The 22,582-nt window shown below is 39.3% G+C and overlaps 1 protein-coding gene across 6 annotated transcripts in view; it reads left to right on the top strand.

Annotated features, from left to right (window-relative positions):
- Positions 1 to 18,818, top strand: part of RAI14 (retinoic acid induced 14) — a 184,481-nt gene extending 165,663 nt beyond the window's left edge. For 4 of the 6 annotated variants that reach the window (XM_039467748.2, XM_074386659.1, XM_074386658.1 and 1 more), the window contains 8 exons: positions 133 to 219; positions 1,157 to 1,243; positions 4,859 to 4,913; positions 8,043 to 8,161; positions 8,953 to 10,488; positions 12,307 to 12,456; positions 15,937 to 16,002; positions 16,889 to 18,818. In XM_039467748.2, coding sequence (XP_039323682.1) covers positions 133 to 219; positions 1,157 to 1,243; positions 4,859 to 4,913; positions 8,043 to 8,161; positions 8,953 to 10,488; positions 12,307 to 12,456; positions 15,937 to 16,002; positions 16,889 to 16,966 — 2,178 coding nt within the window. In that variant the 3' untranslated portion in view covers positions 16,967 to 18,818. The remainder of the gene's footprint in view (positions 1 to 132; positions 220 to 1,156; positions 1,244 to 4,858; positions 4,914 to 8,042; positions 8,162 to 8,952; positions 10,489 to 12,306; positions 12,457 to 15,936; positions 16,003 to 16,888) is intronic. The other 2 variants (XM_039467756.2, XM_074386662.1) reach the window with 1 other exon arrangement.
- The last annotated feature ends 3,764 nt before the right edge of the window (positions 18,819 to 22,582 follow it).

Below are 22,582 nucleotides of genomic sequence, written 5' to 3'. Positions count from 1 at the left end.
ATTTCAGATTTTGATAAAGTAAGAAATGCATGAACTTTTGAGGTTTTTCTCATGTGTTTGATAAAGCTACTTGCTCAGACTTTACTAACCAAACTAACCCACCTCCATTCTTTGGACTGTGATAACTTTCAGCATGACCAAGTCTCTAAAATAAGCTCAGAAAGAAGTGGAACTCCAAAAAAACGCAAAGCTCCACCACCTCCTATCAGTCCTACCCAGGTAAAAACAAAAGCAAACCAATAATCAATAAACATACTACAAAAAAAGCCATAAATTTATCATTTTGTTTAGGCCAAAAAGGAATGCTTTAGAACTGACCTTTAAGTGCATATTTAAAATTTTCCTTAGCAGTTTTAAATTACAAATTGTGGTAAGAAGGATTTTGATGATTAGTATGGAAATAATGTTGATTCTTATCTATTTTAAAACAGTAGAATCCAACAGCCTCTTTTTGAAAAGTCTCTTTTGAAAAGTCTTGAGGAAATTTCTCAAAATCTTATCACAGACACTTTTCCCTTAAGATAAGCTCAATTTATTTTTAGTTCCTTATATTAAAAGATCTAGTAAGGAGTGGGAGAATGAGTAGCCAATGAGGCAGTTAGTTGAAAATGAATTTCAGTTGGTTTCTTAAAACATTGCTAAAATATATTTGCCTTTCTAATTACATTTATGGTTGGCTAATATTAAAAGTAGTTTTCATTTGTGAGCTTATAGTGACCATTACGTAGAGTAGGAAGCTCAGTAATCTATGTAACTGCATGGAAAAACAGGTAGAGACTTGTTATGTAAAAATTCAGAGGCCACAAAGAGAATAATCCATATTTAAACAGTAGAGAGGAATAGCTTATCTCTTAAGTATTTTTAAATGTATGTTAGCATACTTATTCTTAACCTGCAACAAGTTTTATAGATTAAAAAAAAAATTTAATATAGGAACAAAGTTACATTCTGTAAACTTTCAGAAAGTATTTGAAGTAGCTGAATTGCATTGAAAATATTCTACCCTTGAATTAATTGATGCCAAGGATACTTACTGTTAGATTTCATTGCATTGGTTAAACAGGTCAATTATTCTGCACTGGAGAAGAAAAGAGTTTGAAGGTGCATTCTTTATGGATAATTTTCATTTTGTTTGTTTTTTGTTTTTTTTTTTTAGTTAAGTGATGTCTCTTCCCCAAGATCAATAACTTCAACGCCACTTTCAGGAAAGGAATCAGTATTTTTTGCTGAACCACCCTTCAAGGTATTTTCTTTCTGTATTCAGTTTTGTTACTGTATTTTAAGATACATGATAGACTTGCTTTGAGTTATATAACACTGGGAAAAAACAGAATATGCTTCTGAATCAGTGGTTCACAACTTTTCACCAGGAAGTACCCCTTGACTATTTGTTCTGGCATGAACCCCATAAAGCAAGAATAGGTACAACTAGTATATATCCATAATAATTTAAAATTTTTAAAAAATAATTGAATAAATTAAATTTACAAATTAATAATTGATTTTCTTCGTTTAAAAAAGAAAAAGACAGGCCAAGTGCGGTGACTCACGCCTGTAATCCCAGCACTTTGTGAGGCCAAGGTGGGCAGATTATCTGAGGTCAGGAGTTTGAGACCAGCTTGGCCAACACAGCAAAACCCTGTCTCTACTAAAAGTACAAATGTATTTGGCTGTGGTGGTTCATGCCTATAATCCCAGTTACTTGGGAGGCTGAGGCAGGAGAAGTACTTGAACCCAGGAGGTGGAGGTTGGAGTGAGCCGAGATTGTGCCACTGCACTTTAGCCTGGGCAACAGAGCAAGACTCCCTCTCGGAGGTTGGGGGAAAAAACAAAGTTTACTTATATGGAATCTAAAAAAGTTGAACCCATAGAAACAGAGATCAGAATGATAATTGGGGGAGTGGTGGGAAGTGTTGAGGAGATGTTGGCCAGAGGATACGACATTTCATCTAGATAAAAGGTATATGTTTTATTCCTTTTATAAAGGAATAAAAGGTGACTGTAGTTAATAGCAATGCATTGGGTTCTGAAAATCACTCAGAGAGTAGACTTTAAGTGTTCTCATCACAAAAAATGATAAGTGCATGAGATAAATTAGTTCCACTTGGCCATTTCACATTATGTACCTATTTGAAGACATCATGATGTACATGATAAATGTACACAATTTTTATTTGTCAACTAAAAAATAAATTAACTTTAAAAAAAATAAAGTGTGGAAGTTACCAGCTTCTACCTGTTATTCTCCTCATTCTTTCCTGAATGCAGAATATTAAGGAAATGCCAAAAATTATATTTCAGAAACTTCTCTATATACAATGTAATATCCTAGATTGGATCCTGAGTCAGAAAAAGGCCATTCATGGAAAAACTGGTGCAATTTGAATAAAGCTGTAATTTAGGTAGTTGTAATTTACCAATTAACAAATTGGTAAATTTATATATGGCTACATATGCATATGTATTGTATATGGCCACAAATCGTATAATGGCTACATATGTTGTAAACTTTAGGAGAAATGAGTGAAGGTTTCTATCTTAAAACCTTTTTATAAATCTTAAATTGTTTCAAATAAAAAATGTATTAAAAGTTTTTTAAAAAGAGGAAGTACTTAATAGGTAACCAGTCTTCTTACCCAATTAAGTTGATATTAATTCCAGTCAAAAAGATAGAAACTTTTGTTATTCTCTGATGTGTTACTGAGAAGTAATTGTATAGTTAATTAAATGTTTTCCTGACTATAAAAGTCATATGTATTTATTTTACAAACGTTAGAAAATCCATTAGGTCTCATCCACCTGGTTCTATAGGTTTGTGGTTGGAAAATATTTTAAGGAAGTGGGAGGATATTTTCATTTAATATCTGTTTATCTAATATACTAAGAAATTATTCTTGGGGGAAATAAAATTTATAATTGTTAAAATGAAATTTCAATATTGTATATTTACTTATTTTCCCTTATTTAGAATTACTAAAGATGTTTTCTTTTAACTTGGATACACATTAATCTGGAAAAGATTCTATCAACCTGTCATTTCCCTCACTTTAGACTTTACTAATAAACTCTTCAGATGGATTCCTATATAAGGCAAGGCAAGGAAGTTATACTCTTGTAGTTAGTACCCTAATATCTTCTGATACAACTGTGCCTCAAACAAGCAATACAATCCAAAGAATAACATCATGAATAATGATTTTTCAGAGGTAGAGTATAATAGACTGTCATTTCTGACAAAACAAAAATCAAGATAAAAAGTGACATTTATTCCTGTATTAGCTTAAGGAGAAAAAAAGTGGTATTTAAAATGGCTAAAGTTTAAAAACACTAAAAATACCAAATGAAGATGTGGCAGAACTAGAACTCCATATTCTGCTGGTGGGAATGTAAAATGGCATAACTATTAACATTTTGGAAAGCTGGAAGTTTCATTACAAGTTAAATATAACCCTAATAAATGATCCAGCCATCCACTTACAGGTGTTTACCAAAATGAAATTATATGTTTACACACATAACCTTGTATGCAAATATTTGTAGCAGCTTTATTCACAACCTCCCCAAATTGGAAACAATCCATATGTCCATCAAGAAGTCAATAAAGACAATGAGATACACCCATATAATGCAATATTACCTGCCGATAAAAGGGAATGAACTGTAGTGCAAGTAACATTGTAGTTGAATCTGAAAAGTCATCATGCTGAGAGAAACCAGCCACCAAAAAATTCATAGGGGATGACATTCCATTTATAGGAATTCTAAGAAATGCAAAAAAAAAAAAAAAAGAGAGAGTTGTGATTAGGAATGACATGAGCAAGGACTGGTTGGGATAAGACATGAAGAAACTTTTAGTAATGAACAGATTCTCTATCTTGACTATACTGTTGGTTCCATAGGTATACATCTGTCAAAACCTCCTCAAATTGTAAAGTTTAGCTGGATGCAGTTTATTATACCTTATATAGTGAAGAATGTATAAACAAGTAGATTTATTATAAAAATGAAAGGACTACTTTTTGTAAAGATAAGCACTTACTAAAAATAAGCCACTTTTTTTTTAGCATTTGGGCTTTTATAAATGTATCTTTGCTGAAAACTTCTCTTACTGTCTGTGGCTCATTCGGATGCCATATTATAATTTTTAGCAAGCCACTGTAATGCTCTGAAATGAGAGTATGGCTTTGACGTTCCAATAATTTTTAGGGTAGATTAACAGATATTCAGGGACAAAGGATTGGAGAAAATCTTTAGGGAATCTATTGCCAATCTAAGAGCATTTATTACCATTTCCCTTAGAAAGGTTAATAACTTTAATAGCAGATAATTTATAAAATGATAAAGCTAAAAAATCTGATTTAAAATATTTAAATCAATGTATAACTAATGCAGCTAAATAGGACTTCTCTTTGACTTCATTATGAAAGTAGTATTTGCCATCTCAGTTTTTAGTACAGTTTAGTACAGTTAGCAGTTTTTGGAGAAATCAACTAACTCAGTAAATTAGCAATTACATGAAATTATTGTAATTTTTTTTCTGATCACCTCTAGCTTGGATAAATTATTATAATCTTAAATGTATTTGCATTGTACTCACTAAATGAAACTTTCGAAAAATATTTAGAGAATATACCTTCTGGAACTTCTAATGTTTTAGAAATTTAACTTACTAGATAATTGTCACTTTTACTCATTTATAGCTTAAAATACCATCTTTCTTTGAGATTTTCTAGCTGCTTTTCTAGTAGGATAATACCAGATCTGCTCTGCATAAGCTTAAGGAGGAAAGTCTGCTTGATTCTTTTGTACAATGTTACATTTAAGAATGTTCTTTTAAATCATTTTTGTGTTTCAATAGGCTGAGGTCAGTTCCATACGAGAAAACAAAGACAGACTAAGTGACAGTACTACAGGTAAGATAAGGAAGTATCTGTTTGTTTTTGTTTCTGTTTTTTGTTTAACCAAACTTTATTTCATGTCCATATAAAGAGGGCGAAGGCCAAGCTGGGGTACTGTGTAAAAAGGTAATGAGCCAACTGGGTGCGGTGGCTTGCACCTGTTTGGGAGGCTGAGACGGGTGGATTACAAAGCCAGGAGTTCGAGACCAGCCTGGCCAACATGGTGAAACCCCATCTCTACTAAAAATACAAAAATTAGCTGGGTGTGGTGGCGAGCTCCTGTAATCCCAGCTACTTGGGAAGCTGAGGTTGGAGAATCACTTGAACCTGGGAAGTGGAGATCGCACCACTGCACTCTAGCCTGGGCAACAAAGCAAGACTCAAAAAAAAAAAAAAAAAAAAAAAGTCATGAGCCAGCACCCCTCCACAGAGCTGCAGTAGCATACAAGCTGATATGCTCTGTACTTCAGGGTACCTTCACCTGCATTTTAAAGAGTCTCTGAATTCAATTTTTGAAAAATACATATTTATTTTCATTTGTCCCAAACTACTTGTTAACAGTTTCTTCAATTACGAATATAGGCAATAAGCTACAGTGGTATTAGCATACCAGTGATTTTGTCACCAAGAGAATTCCTATCACCTTACTGTTATTGCAGATTTCTTGAAATACCAACACTATTGCTACTAAAAATTATGGCAGTTATTAGACCTGCTGCTAGATCTTGTTATTGTTACCAAATAAGCTCTTAAGTTACTGTAGCCTGTATATTTTATCTCACACATTAAAAACATTATTTTCAGATGAGGTCCATAGGCTTCTACTGTCTGCCAACCACACTCTTTACAGCTGAGCAGCACATTATTTTATGAGGGAGAACCCACCATGTCACCTCCATGACTGTCCCAATCTAACTTTTTTCTACATTGGATTTTAAGTAGGCACATGCAAAGATAAGAATGTTCCTGAAATATATAATCATACTGTCTTTATGATCATAGGGTTAAATATTGTCTCCCTTAAAGAGTGCCTCCTAAGAATGCAATACAGTATCTTTAGAATCAGTTTAAAATAGAAGAGACAATTTCAAAGGTCCATTTTTGCTCCAGCATTCAGAGTCTTAATCTGTTGTGTATTTCATAGGTGTTCAGAGCCTTTAATATGCAGAACTTAGAAATCTTTTTTATTCATGCATGTATTTATTTATTTTAGAGATGGTATCTTACTGAATTGCCCAGGCTGGTCTCAAACTCCTGAGCTCAAGCAATCCTCCCACCTTGGCCTCCTATAGTGCTGGGATTAAAGGTGTGAGCCACCATACCTAACCCTAGATATATTAAACTTTCTAATTCCTGGCAGAGACCAATGTTAATATAACTGAACAAATGTTACATTGGGTACTTTAAAAACCATTCACTGTATCTTAGAAGTAATTTTTATTTCTTAGAATTGCATTTATGCTCTCATTTCCCTAATTCATTCCACACTAACCAAACTTCATGTCAAGGAAACTTAGAAAGCTATGATTTAGGCATCAGACATCAGGACCGTGCCTTATGATCAGAAACAAGCATTTCTTTGAAGAAAGGTCATTTTGCATCCTTCCAAGTTAAGATTAAAGTTTTCATCTTTGCATTAAATGGCTGTGAGAAAATTAAAAGCATAGCATTAAAAATTTAGATCAATGCTTTTCAGAGTATGGTTTGTAAAGTCTTTACTAGCCTATAATAGTTAAGGAGTTTGAGTAGGGTGTAGTGGCTCACGCCTGTAATCCCAGCACTTTGGGAGGCTAAGGTGGGCGGATCACATGAGATCAGGAGTTTGAGATCAGCTTAGCCAACATGGCAAAAACCCATCTCTATTAAAAATACAAAAATTAGCTATTTACATAAAATTATTGAGATTTTGTGTATTAGCTAATTATTGAGCGTGCCTGCAGTCCCAGCTGCTTGGGAGGCTGACGCAGGAGAATCACTTGAATCTGGGAGGCAGAGCTGCAGTAAGCCGAGACGGGGCCACTGCACTCCAGCCTGGGTGACAGAGCAAGACTCCATCTCAAAAAGTAATAATAATAGTATTAAGGAGTTTGGACCAGAAATTCACACAGTTACTTCACTAAGCACATTGTTTTGTACAGCTGACATTTTTCGTAGGACTTTCTAGATGAAGGAAGCAGTACATTGCACTGTGTTCTGGAGGAAGTTTGCTATCTCAGTGAGCACCTTGAACAGCACTCCTTAAGTTGTAATTCAGCATGATAATCAGTTGTGGTTTACCAACAGGGATTACTGTGGGATTCAGAGAAGAGAAGACAGTTTCATGCTAGGGTGGTCATTGAATGTTTTAAGGACTGGGCAAAGTTTGACATGATGCCTAAGAATTCCCTGGCAGACAGATTCTTCAGGCCAATCCTGTGGATTAAGAATGAATCAGCCATGTGTTGAGAATGTAGAGGGTGTGATGGGAACCATGAATCCGAGGAAAACAGAAATCTAGGAAAGTAGCAGTGTCATGAACCTGAAAAAGTAGACTGGGGCCAAATCATGGAGGCCTGAACGCAGATAAAGGAATTTGGAGATTATTTTTGGAGGGAAAAGAATTAAAGCACTTGACTGAAACGAATGATCCAGTCAAAGTATGTCATAGGAAGAGTGATCTGACGTTGTTGTGCAGGCTACAGTTTGACTGGGAAGAGGAGAGAGGCAGATTTTTTGGGAAGCTGTTTGCAGAGTTTCCAAGTAAGGTGATAAAATCTGAACTACAGTAATGGTGGTGGGGGTTAAGAAACCAGATTCCAGAGACATTTCTAAAATGATTCACAGAACTGAGCCTTATGAGGCACAGAGAAGAACCAAAAACAACCAAGATATGACACTTAAGCCAGTGAATAGGAAATATGTGACCAAATTCATCAGCTTTCAGAATTGCCTTGTATACACATGTATCTAGTATTGTGCTAACAATACCACAGTAAGGAAATCCAGAACGTGAAAATTACAGCTCATCCATCCAGCTGGTAGGGCGTTTTATAGTTAGGGCTAGGAAGAAGAACTGGATTTGGCTAGGAAGCGAATTTGTCTGAGGTTAGAGAAGTAAGAGTTTAATTGTTTTATATTATTTTAAATTGCTTTCTTTTCCCCAAGGTGCTGATAGCTTATTGGATATAAGTTCTGAAGCTGACCAGCAAGATCTTCTCGCTCTATTGCAAGCAAAAGTTGCTTCTCTTACCTTACACAATAAGGAATTACAAGATAAATTACAGGTATATAAATAGATTGCTATCACAGACTATTCTGTAGAGTCAAGCTCTTGGTCTCTTCAGCAGTCAGATGTATTTTGCTTTAAATGTGTACAGTAGTTTATTTTTAAATATTAGCTTTAAGCATCTTACAGTTTCAGATTATTTCATGAGTGTTACTCATTAACTCTGTAAATTATTCAACTGGTAAATTATATATGATTATACACATAGTATGATCAGTATTAAAATTATATGTTTAATAAAAAATTATATAAATAAAACAAATTCATAGAAATAAAAATTCTATATAAAATATACTATATACAATAACATATAATTATATATATAAAATTTTATATTTGATTTTACATATACATGAAAATTTTATATTTTATGTGTGCGTGTGTGTGTGTGTATAATATTAGCCATTCATTTATTTAGTAAAACTGATCACTTAACAGGTTTAAGAACTTGATAAGAAATAGCTGTATTTTATATCCATTGCCCCTCTTGGCAAATAGAATGATATGAGAAATAAAGGAAAATGTTGAATTGGGGGTCTTTAGAGAAAACAATTCTAGTGTTTTCAAAGTGACACAAATCATCTGTCCTAATAGAATGCAGAGCAAGCTTTGTGTCATTAGTCCCATTCTCGTGTCCCACACCATCTTTTTTCATGGCATAAGAATATACATGCTAAGTGATTATGCCACTCTCCCGTACCAAAGTTGTGGATTTACTCCTCTCATTCTCGTTGATTGCTTAGCTAACCACACCTTTGGTATCATTTAATTCTTGCTTTTTTTTCCTAGGCCAAATCACCCAAGGAGGCAGAAGCAGACCTAAGCTTTGACTCATACCATTCCACCCAAACTGACTTGGGCCCATCCCTGGGCAAAGCTGATGAAACCTCTCCCTCAGACTCCAAATCATCTCCATCTGTCTTAATACATTCTTTTGGTAAATCCACTACTGACAGTGATGTCAGAATTCAGCAACTGCAAGAGAATTTGCAAGATTTACAGAGGAGATTAGAGAGCTCTGAAGCAGAGAGAAAACAGCTACAGGTCGAACTCCAATCTCAAAAGGCAGAACTGGTATGCTTAAACAACACCGAGATTTCAGAGAACAGCTCTGACCTCAGCCAGAAACTTAAAGAAACTCAGAGCAAATACGAGGAGGCTATGAAAGAAGTCCTTAGTGTGCAGAAGCAGATGAAACTGGGTCTTGTCTCGCCTGAGAATATGGATAATTATTCACACCTCCACGAGCTGAGGGTCACCGAAGAGGAAATAAATGTGCTAAAACAGGATCTGCAGAATGCATTAGAAGAAAGTGAAAGAAATAAAGAGAAAGTGAGAGAGTTAGAGCAAAGACTGGTAGAGAGGGAGAAAGATACCGTGATTAAGCCACCTGCGAAAGAATACGAGGAAATTAAAAGTTCATATTCCTCTGTTATTGAGAATATGAATAAGGAGAAAGCATTTTTATTTGAGAAATACCAAGAGGCCCAAGAAGAAGTCATGAAATTAAAAGACACACTAAAAAGTCAGATGACACAGGAAGCCAGTGATGAAGCTGAGGAAATGAAAGAAGCCATGCATAGGATGATAGATGAACTCAATAAACAGGTGAGCGAGCTGTCACAGCTGTACAAAGAAGCCCAGGCTGAGCTGGAGGATTACAGGAAGAGGAAATCTCTAGAGGATGTCACAGCTGAATATATCCATAAAGCAGAGCATGAGAAACTGATGCAATTGACAAACGTGTCCAGGACGAAAGCAGAAGATGCACTGTCCGAAATGAAGTCTCAGTATTCAAAAGTGTTGAATGAGTTGACCCAGCTCAAACAGCTGGTCGATGCACAGAAAGATAACTCCATCTCTATCACAGAACATTTGCAAGTGATAACCACGCTACGGACTGCAGCAAAAGAGATGGAAGAAAAAATAAGCAGTCTTAAGGAACACCTTGCAAGCAAGGAAGTGGAAGTAGCAAAGCTGGAGAAGCAACTCTTAGAAGAGAAAGCTGCCATGACTGATGCAATGGTATCCCGGTCTTCCTATGAAAAACTCCAGTTGTCCTTAGAGAGTGAAGTGAGTGCACTGGCATCAAAATTAAAGGAATCAGTGAAAGAGAAAGAGAAGGTACATTCAGAGGTTGCCCAGATTAGAAGTGAAGTCTCACAGGTGAAAAGAGAAAAGGAAAATATTCAGACTCTCCTGAAATCCAAAGAGCAAGAAGTAAATGAACTTCTGCAAAAATTCCAGCAAGCTCAGGAAGAACTTGCAGAAATGAAAAGATATTCTGAGAACTCTTCAAAACTGGAGGAAGATAAAGACAAAAAGGTTGGTGAAACTGTATTGCTGTTGGGTTTCTAGCAATAAGTCAGGCTCTTTGGCTTTTACTGTATTAAATACTTACAGTGTTTGCTGGGACTAAACTAGAGTGAATGCTCAGACTCTGCACGTGAACTTTATCTGTCTTCAAAGCCACATTAAAAATGGTTGGTTGGGTATTTATGTTTTTTTTTTTTTTTTGAGACAGAGTTTCGCTCTTGTTGCCCAGGCTGGAGTGCAATGGCGCGATCTCGGCTCACCGCAACCTCCGCCTCCTGGGTTCAGGCAATTCTCCTGCCTCAGCCTCCTGAGTAGCTGGGATTACAGGTGTGCGCCACCATGCCCAGCTGATTTTTTTATTTTTTTATTTTTAGTAGAGACGGGGTTTCACCATGTTGACTGGGATGGTCTCGATCTCTTGACCTCGTGATCCACCCGCCTTGGCCTCCCAAAGTGCTGGGATTACAGGCTTGAGCCACCGCGCCCGGCCGGGTATTTATGTTTTAAACACTCCTCTAATTCAATACTTTGGGAGGCCATGATGGGAGGATGGCTTGAGAACAGCTGCAGCAACATACTGAGACTGCATCTGTATAAAAAATTTAAAAATTATCCAGGCATGGTGGTGTATGCATATAGTCCCAGCCACTTGAGAAGCTAAGGCAGGAAGATTACTCAAGCCCAAGAAGTCAAGGCTATCATGAGCCACATCAATGCCACTGTACTCCAGCCTGGACAACACAGTGAGACCCTGCCTCAAAAAATAATAAATAAGCAAACATAAATCTTCTGCCACTTCTTATACTGAAGCATTTTCACATATGTGCTACATATTTGTCCTTTAAAAATCATTTTACAGAAGCTTTGCCAGTGTTGGGGATCAGAAGTGAACCTGCAAACTGAAAATTACTTGGGATCCTCCCCAAACTTCAGGTCCTTTTTTTAGATTCAAAACAGATTCCTCCACAATATAAAACTAAAATACTCCTAGACTGAATCCTGCTTCCCTAAGGCCCATGAGCTTCCCCTCAAGTCAGTGTAAAAGCTACCCTCACTGGCCCTTCCTTTGACAAGTATGTAGGAGAGGAAGGGGGAGGAATGTGGAGACGTGGCAATTAGAGATGGCGCTGGACACAATTAGAGATGGTGCTGGACACAATTAGAGATGGCGCTTGCCACGCTCCTGGAGGAAGGAGGGAAGCTGAGGAGGATGTTTCGACGCCTCAGTTGGCTCTGCATCTCTAGTCTTGTCTCAGAGGTTCCGGATGCCATTCATTAGAATCTACTTATCTTTATTCTCTTGTAATGAGTGTTTCAAAAGAGCTCTGATAGCCAGGGAAACAGGGATTAGGGAATAGTGGGGTACAATGGGAAGTTAGTTGTGTTTTCTTTAAAGAAAGATGTCCAGAGATATCAGGCTTCCTAGGCCTTATTCCGGATCGCCCATGTCAGCAGTATTGAACAAAACAAAGCTGTCTCCAAATAAACAATGCCTGAAATCCTAATTCTGATTTTTTTTCAATCATACCCCTTTTAAGAGTAAAAGTAGGAAACCAACATCATAGCTTTTGTTACCATCATGCACCAAAACAAGTGTAATTCAGGGGCCTTTATCTGAATGTAATAGATGTAGTGGGCTTTGTTAATTTGCCTGATTTTGTTTTCTGTTTCATTTTATGAGGTTTTTTATTTAAACGTATTAAAAGGGAATTGTTCCAAAGTCCCAGAGGCCAAAAGAGATGACTGTGTTCGAGGCTTAGAAATATTTGAAATTTTTGCTTTGCAGACATGTTGCCACCTCCTAATACCATTTTCCTTTGTCCCTAGATAAGTGAGATGTCGAAGGAAGTCACCAAATTGAAGGAGGCCCTGAACAGCCTCTCCCAGCTCTCCTACTCAACAAGCTCATCCAAAAGGCAGAGTCAGCAGCTGGAGGCGCTGCAGCAGCAAGTCAAACAGCTCCAGAACCAGCTGGCGGTGAGTGGGCTTATTTCTGCTGCCTGGTTTGGGGTGGAGGGCCAGGCAGATTCCATAGCTCAGCTACTAGGGCAAGTGGGCATGAACAGAAAGATTCCCAGCCCAAAGGAACGTACTTCAGTGAGCAGTTGACTGATTTCTTCAGTGACGGCAAAAGAGGGAGCCACTGGTGGAATTCCTAGTCGTTATCAGCGATGCCATGGGTTAGATACTCACTGGGAAGGAAAGAACTGACAGGACAGGGGGAGGAGGCTGCGTGCTCACTTGTACCCTAACTTTTTATCCCTTCTCCTTTTTCTGCAACAGTCTTTCTCCATCTCTGGCAGTGGCAAGAGCTTTTCCTTGTTAGGGGCCTGGATCTCTATAGTTGCATCTCTACATATCTGAAGCTGCTTCTTGGTCCCTCTCCTTATTTCACCCAGAAAGTGCTTGCTTACCTAAACTTGTTTTCTGGGTCCATGTAACAAATCACCACAAATTTGGTTTAAAAGAACATGAGTATATTATTTTATAGCTGCATGGAATGGAAGTCCAAAATCACTTTCAGTCAACTTCAAGGTGTCGGCAGGGCTGGTTCTTCCTCGAGGCTGTAGGAAAAAATCAATTTTCTTGCCTTTCCAGCTTCCAGAGGCTGCCTGCGTTCCGTGGCTCATGGCCCCTTCCTCCATCTTCAGGGCACATCACTCCAGCATCTGCTCAGTCTTCCCATCTTCTCCTTCAGCCTTTGACTTTCTTGCCTCCCTCTCATAAGGACCCGTGTGATTACATCTAAAGCCCATATAGATAATCCACAATAATCTCCCTCTCCATCTCAAAACCCTTAATTTCATCTGCAAGATCCCTTTTGCCATATAAAGTAACATTCACAGGTTCTGGGAATTAGGATGTGGACATCTTTCAAGAGCCATTATTTAGCTTACCACAATTATCTGTTAAGGTTTGAGTTGACATAGGTACACTAGGTTTTCCATCTAAGTCCAGGGTTAGTCTGTCCTGGACTGTCTCTAGCTTCCATATACAAACAGAACGTGGATTTGATGATTTCTTCAGTATAGATCTAACTAGTGAATTCGGGTTTCTGCACTCCTTACTTTGGCTGGCCACAAAGTTCAGTGCTAGCTTGTTGGGACAAACAACTCTAGCAGTGGTGGATACTCAAGAGGAGGAGAAGCTGCTCCTTACTGTGTTCTGCAGGTCATTCTTCTCCTGATAAAATGGTATTACAGAATTGTAGATAAAGTGCTGTTAGTTTACACAGCAATTCTTAAAATTATGCAACATGTGTTTGTTGAGTTCTTACTATGCATCAGTATTATACATGGTGTTGATGATATAAAATGAGTAGGACTCACAGTTCCTGCCCTCATGGAGTTTATATAAGTTATCAACAAAGAGCTGCCCCGCATGACATGGGCATACAAAGGAAATGTGTCTACCCAATCATGCTGAGTCATGAAAAGATTCCTACAGGAGTTATACTTGTGCTGAGTCTTGAAGACCTGAGTAAAAATATGTTGTTACTCAGCAAGGACTGGCATGTGGCACTAGCTGGCTTTTGGGAACCTTGGTGAGAATCATTCCAGTGGAGTGGGGAGGATGGTAAAATCTGGACTGCAGTAGACTGGCTGCTAGAGAAGTAAGCAGATAGGTATCTATGGGGCTAACCAGTCACAGCAGGGGTTAGGGAAAGCCTGTAGCAAGTTTGCTGGAAAGATGGGAGGTGGTGATTAGGAAGTGGGATGCTTTCAGTTGAGATTTCGGGAGTGGTAATGACAGAGGCAAGGCTATGACCGTGAGAGGAGCTGCTGAACTGAAGAGGAGCATGTTGTTAAAGCTGAAGTTGAGGAAGTGAGAGGTCTAGATGTTAGATGGATCATTCACACTGATATCAAAGCCAACCAAATGATGACAGGAGAAGGGATTGAAAGGAAAACAGAGATTAGAAGATAAAATCATAAATAATTGAGTAGGGATTGCTGAAAGGTGAGGAGGGAGTATCACAAAGAGAATTGGCAAATGTGCCTTCTTCTGGTGTGAACTTCATAGGACGGGTTTCAAAGTGTCCCCTAATGACAGGAAAGATACCTCATATTCTGACACTGATGGGGGAAAGGAAGAATGGGTATTATGGACTTTTGTACATTTTTTAAGTAATCCATATATAGTGGTCTCAATTTTCATGATGAAGTAGGAGGACAGGCTCTTAGAATGAGAAGAGTTTCAGAGCTAAGACCCTTGAAACAGCCACTGAGAAGAACTGAGTCATAGCTCAACAAGGAGAAATAGAAGCATCAGCAGCTGCATTAAGGAACCACTGGAAATTAAGGCCACCCTGTTTGCCTCCTGGGTACACTGATAGCTCCCCAAGGGTTATACAACACTGGCCATATAGTGGGTAATCAATAATTCCCTTAAAAAGAATAGACTTTAAAAATTAGGCTGGGCGCGGTGGCTCACTCCTGTAATCCCAGCACTTTGGGAGGCCGAGGCAGGTGGATCACGAAGTCAAGAGATCGAGACCATCCTGGTCAACTTGGTGAAACCCCGTCTCTACTAAAAATACAAAACATTAGCTGGGCATGGTGGCGCATGCCTGTAATCTCAGCTACTCAGGAGGCTGAGGCAGGCAATTGCCTGAACCCGGGAGGCAGAGGTTGCGGTGAGCCGAGATCGCGCCATTGCACTCCAGCCTAGGTAACAAGAGCGAAACTCTGTCTCAAAAAAAAAAAAATTAAATTAGTACACATTTGATCATTATAGAAAAGCCGAAAAATACAGAAAACTCTTAACAAGTTCCTATAAAAGTTGTCCATCATTCAACAGCTTTGAGATAATCACTTTGCATTTGATATATTTCCTTACAGTATTTACATTGAATGTAGCTGTATTTGCATAAATGGGTGCATATATATACGTGTGTGTGTGTGTGTGTGTGTGTGTGTGTGTGTGTGTATTTTTTTTTTTCTCAAGACAGAGTTTTGCTCTGTGGCCCAGGCTGGAGTGCAATGGCACGATCTTGGCTCACTGCAACCTCTGCCTCCCAGGTTCCAGTGATTCTCCTGAGTAACTGGGATTACAGGCACCCACTATTATACCTGGCTAATTTTTGTATTTTTAGTAGAGACAGGGTTTCAGTATGTTGGCCAGGCTGGTATCAAACTCCTGACCTCCACTGATGTGCCCACCTCAGCCTCCCAAAGTGCATATATTTTTAAAAACAACTTGGGATTATAATAACTCCTTTTTATGCAGTTTTTTTCTAGAGTTGACATATGAAGATTTTTTTCCCAAAGATTATTGACAAGCACTAAGAAATACACAAGCCAGTAAGGCCACAACAATTTTAGAAGCTTCCAATGCTAGCATAAAGTGGAGGTAACCACTTGGGTAGCATTTGACTGCAGCTTTTCCATAGGTTTTTGTTTTTGTTCTTTAAAGATCTCCTAAGATCATTAATAATGTGAAATATTCTCTTTCTAGGAATGCAAGAAGCAACACCAGGAGGTCATATCAGTTTACAGAATGCATCTTCTGTATGCTGTGCAGGTATGATAATACTCCTTGAAGTATCTGGACATCCTAAAGAAATACGGCAGCAGATGTTGACAGAACTCCCATCATTAAACTAGTTGAATGAACAAGAATTAGAGGAGAATCCCTTTCAATGGAAAGCTTGAATATGCCTTTTTTATTGTTTTGGATTCTGTGTGAGGAGCCTTATGCCCTGTTTACCAGGAGCAGCTCCATCTTCTAAGGCAGGGCCTAACTCTGTCACCCAGGCTGGAGTGCAGTGACATAATCTCACCTCACTGCAGCCTCGACGTACCGACTCAAGTGATCTTCCCACCTTAGCCTCCCAAGTAGGTGGGATTACAGGTGCCCACCACCATACCTGGCTAATTTTTGTATTTTTTTTTAGAGACGGGGCTTTGCCATGCTGTCCAGGCTGGTCTCAAACTCCTGAGATCAAGTGATCTGCTCACCTCAGCCTCCCAAAGTGCTGAGATTACAGGCATGAGCCACCACACCCAGCCCTCCCATCATTTATTGAGGAATGAGGGATGACGTGGTCCTTCATTGAGAGGATGAGGGCTTTATTTTCCAGCAATGCTGATCTTCTCAGAGCTACCATCGCTGCCTTAGCTCTATGATGCCTGCTGTTCTGACTGCTGGACTCACATTTGCAACCAAGACCCCTTTGCTGAAGGCTTTGGTAGACACTGCTGCCTTATCTTACAGCTGGATAAGGGAAGGGCCCTTTCTTTGACTCAGTTCCTCATAGAAATGTGGGAAATGATAGGGCTGATATTCCTGTGAAAAATGGGTAAATTGGCTCAGAGCTTCATCACAGTCAGCCATCTCATTCCCCAGAGAAGGAAGTTCCATGGCTTAATTTAGGTTCTAATGAGTGTCTTATGTTTGACTATCCTAGGGCCAGATGGATGAAGATGTCCAGAAAGTACTGAAGCAAATCCTTACCATGTGTAAAAATCAGTCTCAAAAGAAGTAAAGTGGAGTTCTTGGCAGGACACTGCCCCCTTGTCATCATCTTCGTGTTAGATCCAGAGTTGCTGGCAGCTGCTGCCATTTTTCTCATTGTATACACTGTGGCCTAGCGTAGCTTCTTCCCTTTCCAAAGGTCTTTGAGGACTTGTCCCAGGAGAAGACTGGCGCCTCAGAACTGCTTAGAGACTTCAAACCAGCAGAGGTGAAAGTCCCTGTCATCCCTTCAGATTCCAGAGCTGGGATCAGCCACACCCAGAAGTCTGGTCCTGATGCTGGCAGGGGGGGCCCCTCCTCCATACCTGACCAGCTGAGTGGCTTTATCACCACCAAGTGATGTGCTGAGGCCTCCTGCAGGGAATGCTGCTTCCATTCCTGCACTCGGGCTGCGCCGTTCAGCTCAGGAGAGCTCTTTTTGCCTTTGGCTTTCAATTCCAAAACATGATTTAATTCCTAAATAAATTAGTATGGCACTAGGTTATGAAGTATCTGCTTAAAACTCTTTATCATGACATCCTGTGGATTTAAAAACTCTTAATTCCATGTTTTCTTCCCAACTGCCTTATATATCTCGTCACCCTGCTTATCAATATTCATTTTGATGAGCACTATTAACTAAAATACGAACCTTAAAAACAAAAGCAAGTTGTCCTTAAAAGTTCTTTTTTTAAGTAAATTGTTGACACATTGCAAATTTTCTATGCAAACCTGCCTCCTGCTGTTATCCATGAAGCTCAGGAAATCCAAACATTTGTGTTTCAACAAGGGACAGTAAACTGTGTGTTTACAGCCAAAAAAAAAAAAAATGCCTCATAGTTCTTAACCTCAAGTTTTGTAAAAGTGTTTTTTTCTCTGTAATATTTTTATTGGCTCGTAAAGAAGTTTTCATATCTAAACCCCTAAATAAGTGAAATCACAGTAGATTATATTAACAAAATATTTTTTAGGTAGCCATGCTTGAGACTTTTTAAAAATGCAACTTTTTCTCAAAGTTTTCAGCTATAGCAAAAGGTAGTTATGTATGCCAGACTTAATATAAGCTGACACCAACATTCCTAGAACTTTCAGCCATTGGGTCTTCAGAATTGTAGTGCATTTCTGAATCTAGCAAATTCTCTTTTTACCCGTTGAATGTTTTCGAATGTCCTGACTCTACCCGCGCCCATAAATGATCTCTGGAAGGACTGTTAGTACCAATCCGTTTTTCAACTTCAAGGCTAAAAACCCTGATATGGTAATATTATGGTGCATAGCAGAGGTCTTGAAAAAAATTTCTGTTCACTTTCCTTTCAGCTTCAAAATGTTTCCGACATGCTTGCAGCTTCCTTTGTGGCATTAATCTTGTTGAGGGAGAGAGACAGAATCCAGGACTTTCCGAAGTATTTAACTGAAAGTAGGGCCTGCTCTGACAGGGCCCACATCCCACAGGGCTGCCTGGGCTTAGGGGGTGCTTGGCTGTACCGGATGATATGTTGATCTGTATTGGATGAGGACCAAGGACAGCAAGGCAAAATTGGCTTTAAAGCTTGGTGTTACTTTTCTTAAGTTGTTTAATTACAGTTAAGCAATTTCAAAAATGCTCCAAAGAAATGTGAAAGGACTTTTTGTCACAGCACTTCAAAAAATACAAAACAACACCGTCTGACCCCCTGCCCCCGCACAGAAATGCTGCAGAGTATATGAAACTTGAGACAGTTTTGTAGGATGCCTGACAAGGTGTAGCCTTTTATCTTGTTTCCGGATGCGTATTTATTACAAGTACTCTGGTTAAATATTGAAAAGTTATATGCTGTAGTTTAGTATTTTGTCTTTGTAATTTACAGAAGTTATTGCAGAAAATAAACTTGTTTCATTTTGCATTTCCGGTCTTGATTTTTGGTGTGTTCAGATGCGTGTCTGTGTGGCTTCTGAAGATCAGTTCAACAGCATTTTAGCATGACGGGTTTTCTAGCCTGTGCTGTGCCCAGCAGGTACGAGGTGTCCACACTCCCTCACACAGTCTCACGTCATTTCCACTTCCCAGCTCTTGGATTCACCCTGAGCTCTACCCCAAGTATCAGCCACTTTGGGGCAACTGAATCACAGTCCTTTAATTCACAGTTGCCTCTCATTTGAACTGGAGTCTTTTTAACTGTTTGGAAGTCTCCACTGGATTTTTTTCCCTCCTTTCTTTTTCTGAAAAAGTAATTCATACACACAGTAAAATACATATATATATCTGTGTGTGTGTATATATATACACACACAATATATACACACACAATGTGTATATGTGGCAAGGTTAAAATCATAATTAAAATTGTTACAGGTTAAAATCATAACAAAGATGACATGAAATAAGCACAATTACTTAAGGAGTTAGCACTGTTTATCATACTACAACATAACAAGGCCATTTCCCTTCACTTAGAACATGATTCCATCACCTCTACTTCAGTTTCATTGCGCCTGCCTACTATACACTGAAAAAAAATTTCTTTATTTTGAGATGGAGTCTCGCTCTGTTATCCAGGCTGGAGTGCAATAGCACTATCTCAGCTCACTGCAACCTCCGCCTCCCAGGTTCAAGCGATCCTCCTGCCTCAGCCACCCTAGTAGCTGGGATTACAGGCATGCCCCACCATGCCCCGCTAATTTTTGTATTTTTAGTAGAGACAGGGTTTTGCCATGTTAGCCAGGCTGATCTCAAACTCCTGACCTCAGGTGATCCACCTGCCTTGGCCTCCGTAAGTGCTGGGATTACAGGCATGAGCCACCATGCCTGACCACACTGAAACTTATTTCAAACAAAGCATGTGTGTGATACTCATTTGGACCTTTTATTTCAACTGTGGCCAACCAGACAACTCAGAAAGTAACTTCATGGAGACACTCAGCTGGGGAGGAAACAGATAAACCCAAACCAGTCATCTTTGTTGGATAGAAATGCCTCATAAGGCAAAGATAGGGTATGAAAAGAAACTGTCCTGCCTCTGCAATTAGATAGCAGCTGAGACTGTAGGACAAGTGAAAGGAACCACAAATAAATCTTTCTCTTATTCCCCAATCCTCAGTACATTTCCCCAAAAGCAACATCTATTAAGTTTCTTTGGTGACCTGAGACATTCTCTGTCCATATGTACATGTAGGCATGTATTTTTCTTTCTTTAAATATCTTGGAGATTATATTCTGTCAGTACACACATCTCATTCTTTTTAACTGCTGAATAAAATGTCAGAGTATGGGCTATATTTTATCTTGATAATTCCACATTATGAAAACTGCTTCCAATATTGTAACTACAAAAATGATGCAATGACTATCCTCTGTATGTATGTATGTCTATATGTGTGCAGATTTTTTGAATTTTCAAATTGCTCATTTCTACATTAGCTTCCATCAAGATGTGATATAGGTAGAAAAAAAATATTGTTCATATTGTCACATTAGAAAAAATGGCCTTTCCCTTCATGTTGGTTGATTAAGAGTTATCAATTTGTTGCCGGGCGCGGTGGCTCAAGCCTGTAATCCCAGCACTTTGGGAGGCCAACGCGGGTGGATCACGAGGTCAAGAGATAGAGACCATCCCGGTCAACATGGTGAAACCCCGTCTCTACCAAAAATACAAAAAATTAGCTGGGCATGGTGGCACGTGCCTGTAATCCCAGCTATTCAGGAGGCTGAGGCAGAATTGCCTGAACTCAGGAGGCGGAGGTTGTGGTGAGCCGAGATCACGCCATTGCACTCCAGCCTGGGTAACAAGAGCAAAACTCCATCTCAAAAAAAAAAAAAAAAAAAAAAAGAGTTATCCATTTGTTTTCCTTACATACATTTTAAGACAAACTCCAAAGCCTTTAATAATTAAACCCACCAGAGGACGATCCAAGATGGCCAAATAGGAACAGCTCTGGAGTGCAGCTCCCAGCGAGAACACAGTGTGAGTGATCACCGCATTACCAAACAAATTTTTACTGTCCACAGACCAGGATATTCCTGGGCAGAAATGCACCACAAGTCACCAGCACAGCTGTTACAGCCAGCACAGCAGATCTCCACACAAAAAAACAAATCTGCACGCCGTTTCAACTGGCACGTGGAATGCCTGGGAGACGAAGTTGCCCATTCAACTGAAAAAAAGGGGGCTGAAACAGGGAGCCAGGTAATCTGGCTTGGGGGATCCCACCCCCACGAAGACCAGCAATCTGAAACACTCTGGATTGAGAGTTTCATAGCAAGCACAGCTGGACCCTGGACAAGCCAGCTCTGTTGGGGGAAGGGCATCTACCATTATTGAGGCAGTCCGCCATTACCGAGGTAGTCTGCCATTTCAGAGATAGTTTGCCATTACTGAGGCAGATGGACAGTACTGAGGCATTTCTAACTAAACCTCTATAAACAAAACTGCAAAGAAGTTCACACAGCAGCTGGGCAGAGCCCATGGAAGCTCAGCAACACCTCTGCTGGCAGACTGTGAGTAGGCTACCTCCTCGCTGTGCACAGCATCTCTGAAAAAAGGCAGCAGTACATCAGGAACTTATAAATAAAGCCCCACCTTCCCAGGACAGAACACCTGGGGAAAAAAGGCAGCTATGAGTTCTGCTGCAGCAGACTTACATATACCTGCCCAGCAGCTCTGAACTGAACAATGAAGCTCACAGCTCAGCACTTGAGCTCCTATGAGGGACAGACTGCTCAAGCAGCTCCCTGACCCTTATATATCCAAAGAGACACCTCATAAAGAACAGCTCAGGCTGACATCTGGCAGGTATCCTTCTGGAACAAAGATAACAGAAGACGAAACTGGCAACAACCCTTACTGTTCTGCAGTGACTGCAGATGATCTCCAGGTAAGCAGGGTCTGGAGTAGACCTGAGCAGTCCTACAGCAGAAGGGCCTGACTGTTAGAAAGGAAAACTAAAAAACAGAAAGAAATAACTTCATCATCAACAAAAAGGATGTCCACTCAGAGACCCCATCTGAAAGTCACCAACTACAAAGACCACAGGTAGATAAATCCACAAAGATGGGAAGAAACCAGCACAAAAAGGATGAAAATGTCCAAAACCAGAACACCTCTCCTTCAAGGAATTGGATGGAGAATAAGTCTGATGAACTGACAGAAACAGGCTTCAGAAGGTGGGTAATAACAAACTTCTCTGAGCTAAAAGAACATGTTCTAACCCAATGTAAAGAAACTAAGAAGCTTGAAAAAAGGTTTGATGAAATGCTAATGGGAATAAACAGCCAAGAGAAGAATATAAATGAACTGATGGCTGAAAAACACAACACAAGAACTTCATGAAGCATACCCAAGTTTCAATAGCCAAATCAACCAAGCAGAAGAAAGGATATCCGAGATGGAAGATCAACTCAATGAAATAAAATGAGAAGGCAAGATCAGAGAAAAAAAGAGTAAAAAGAAATGAACAAAGCCTCCAAGAAATATGGGATTATGTGAAAAGACCTAATCTATGTTTAATAGGTATGCCTGAATGTGACAGAGAGAATGAACCCAAGCTGTAAAATACTCTTGAGAATATTATCCAGGAGAACTTCCCCACCCTAGCAAGGCAGGCCAATATTTCAAGTTCAGGAAATACAGAGAACACCACAAATATATTCCTCAAGAAAACCAACCCCAAG

The sequence above is a fragment of the Saimiri boliviensis genome, chromosome 1, assembly GCF_048565385.1.
Source record: "Saimiri boliviensis isolate mSaiBol1 chromosome 1, mSaiBol1.pri, whole genome shotgun sequence".
NCBI classification, from domain to species: domain Eukaryota; kingdom Metazoa; phylum Chordata; class Mammalia; order Primates; family Cebidae; genus Saimiri; species Saimiri boliviensis.
This window is presented reverse-complemented; position numbering and strand designations above follow the sequence as displayed.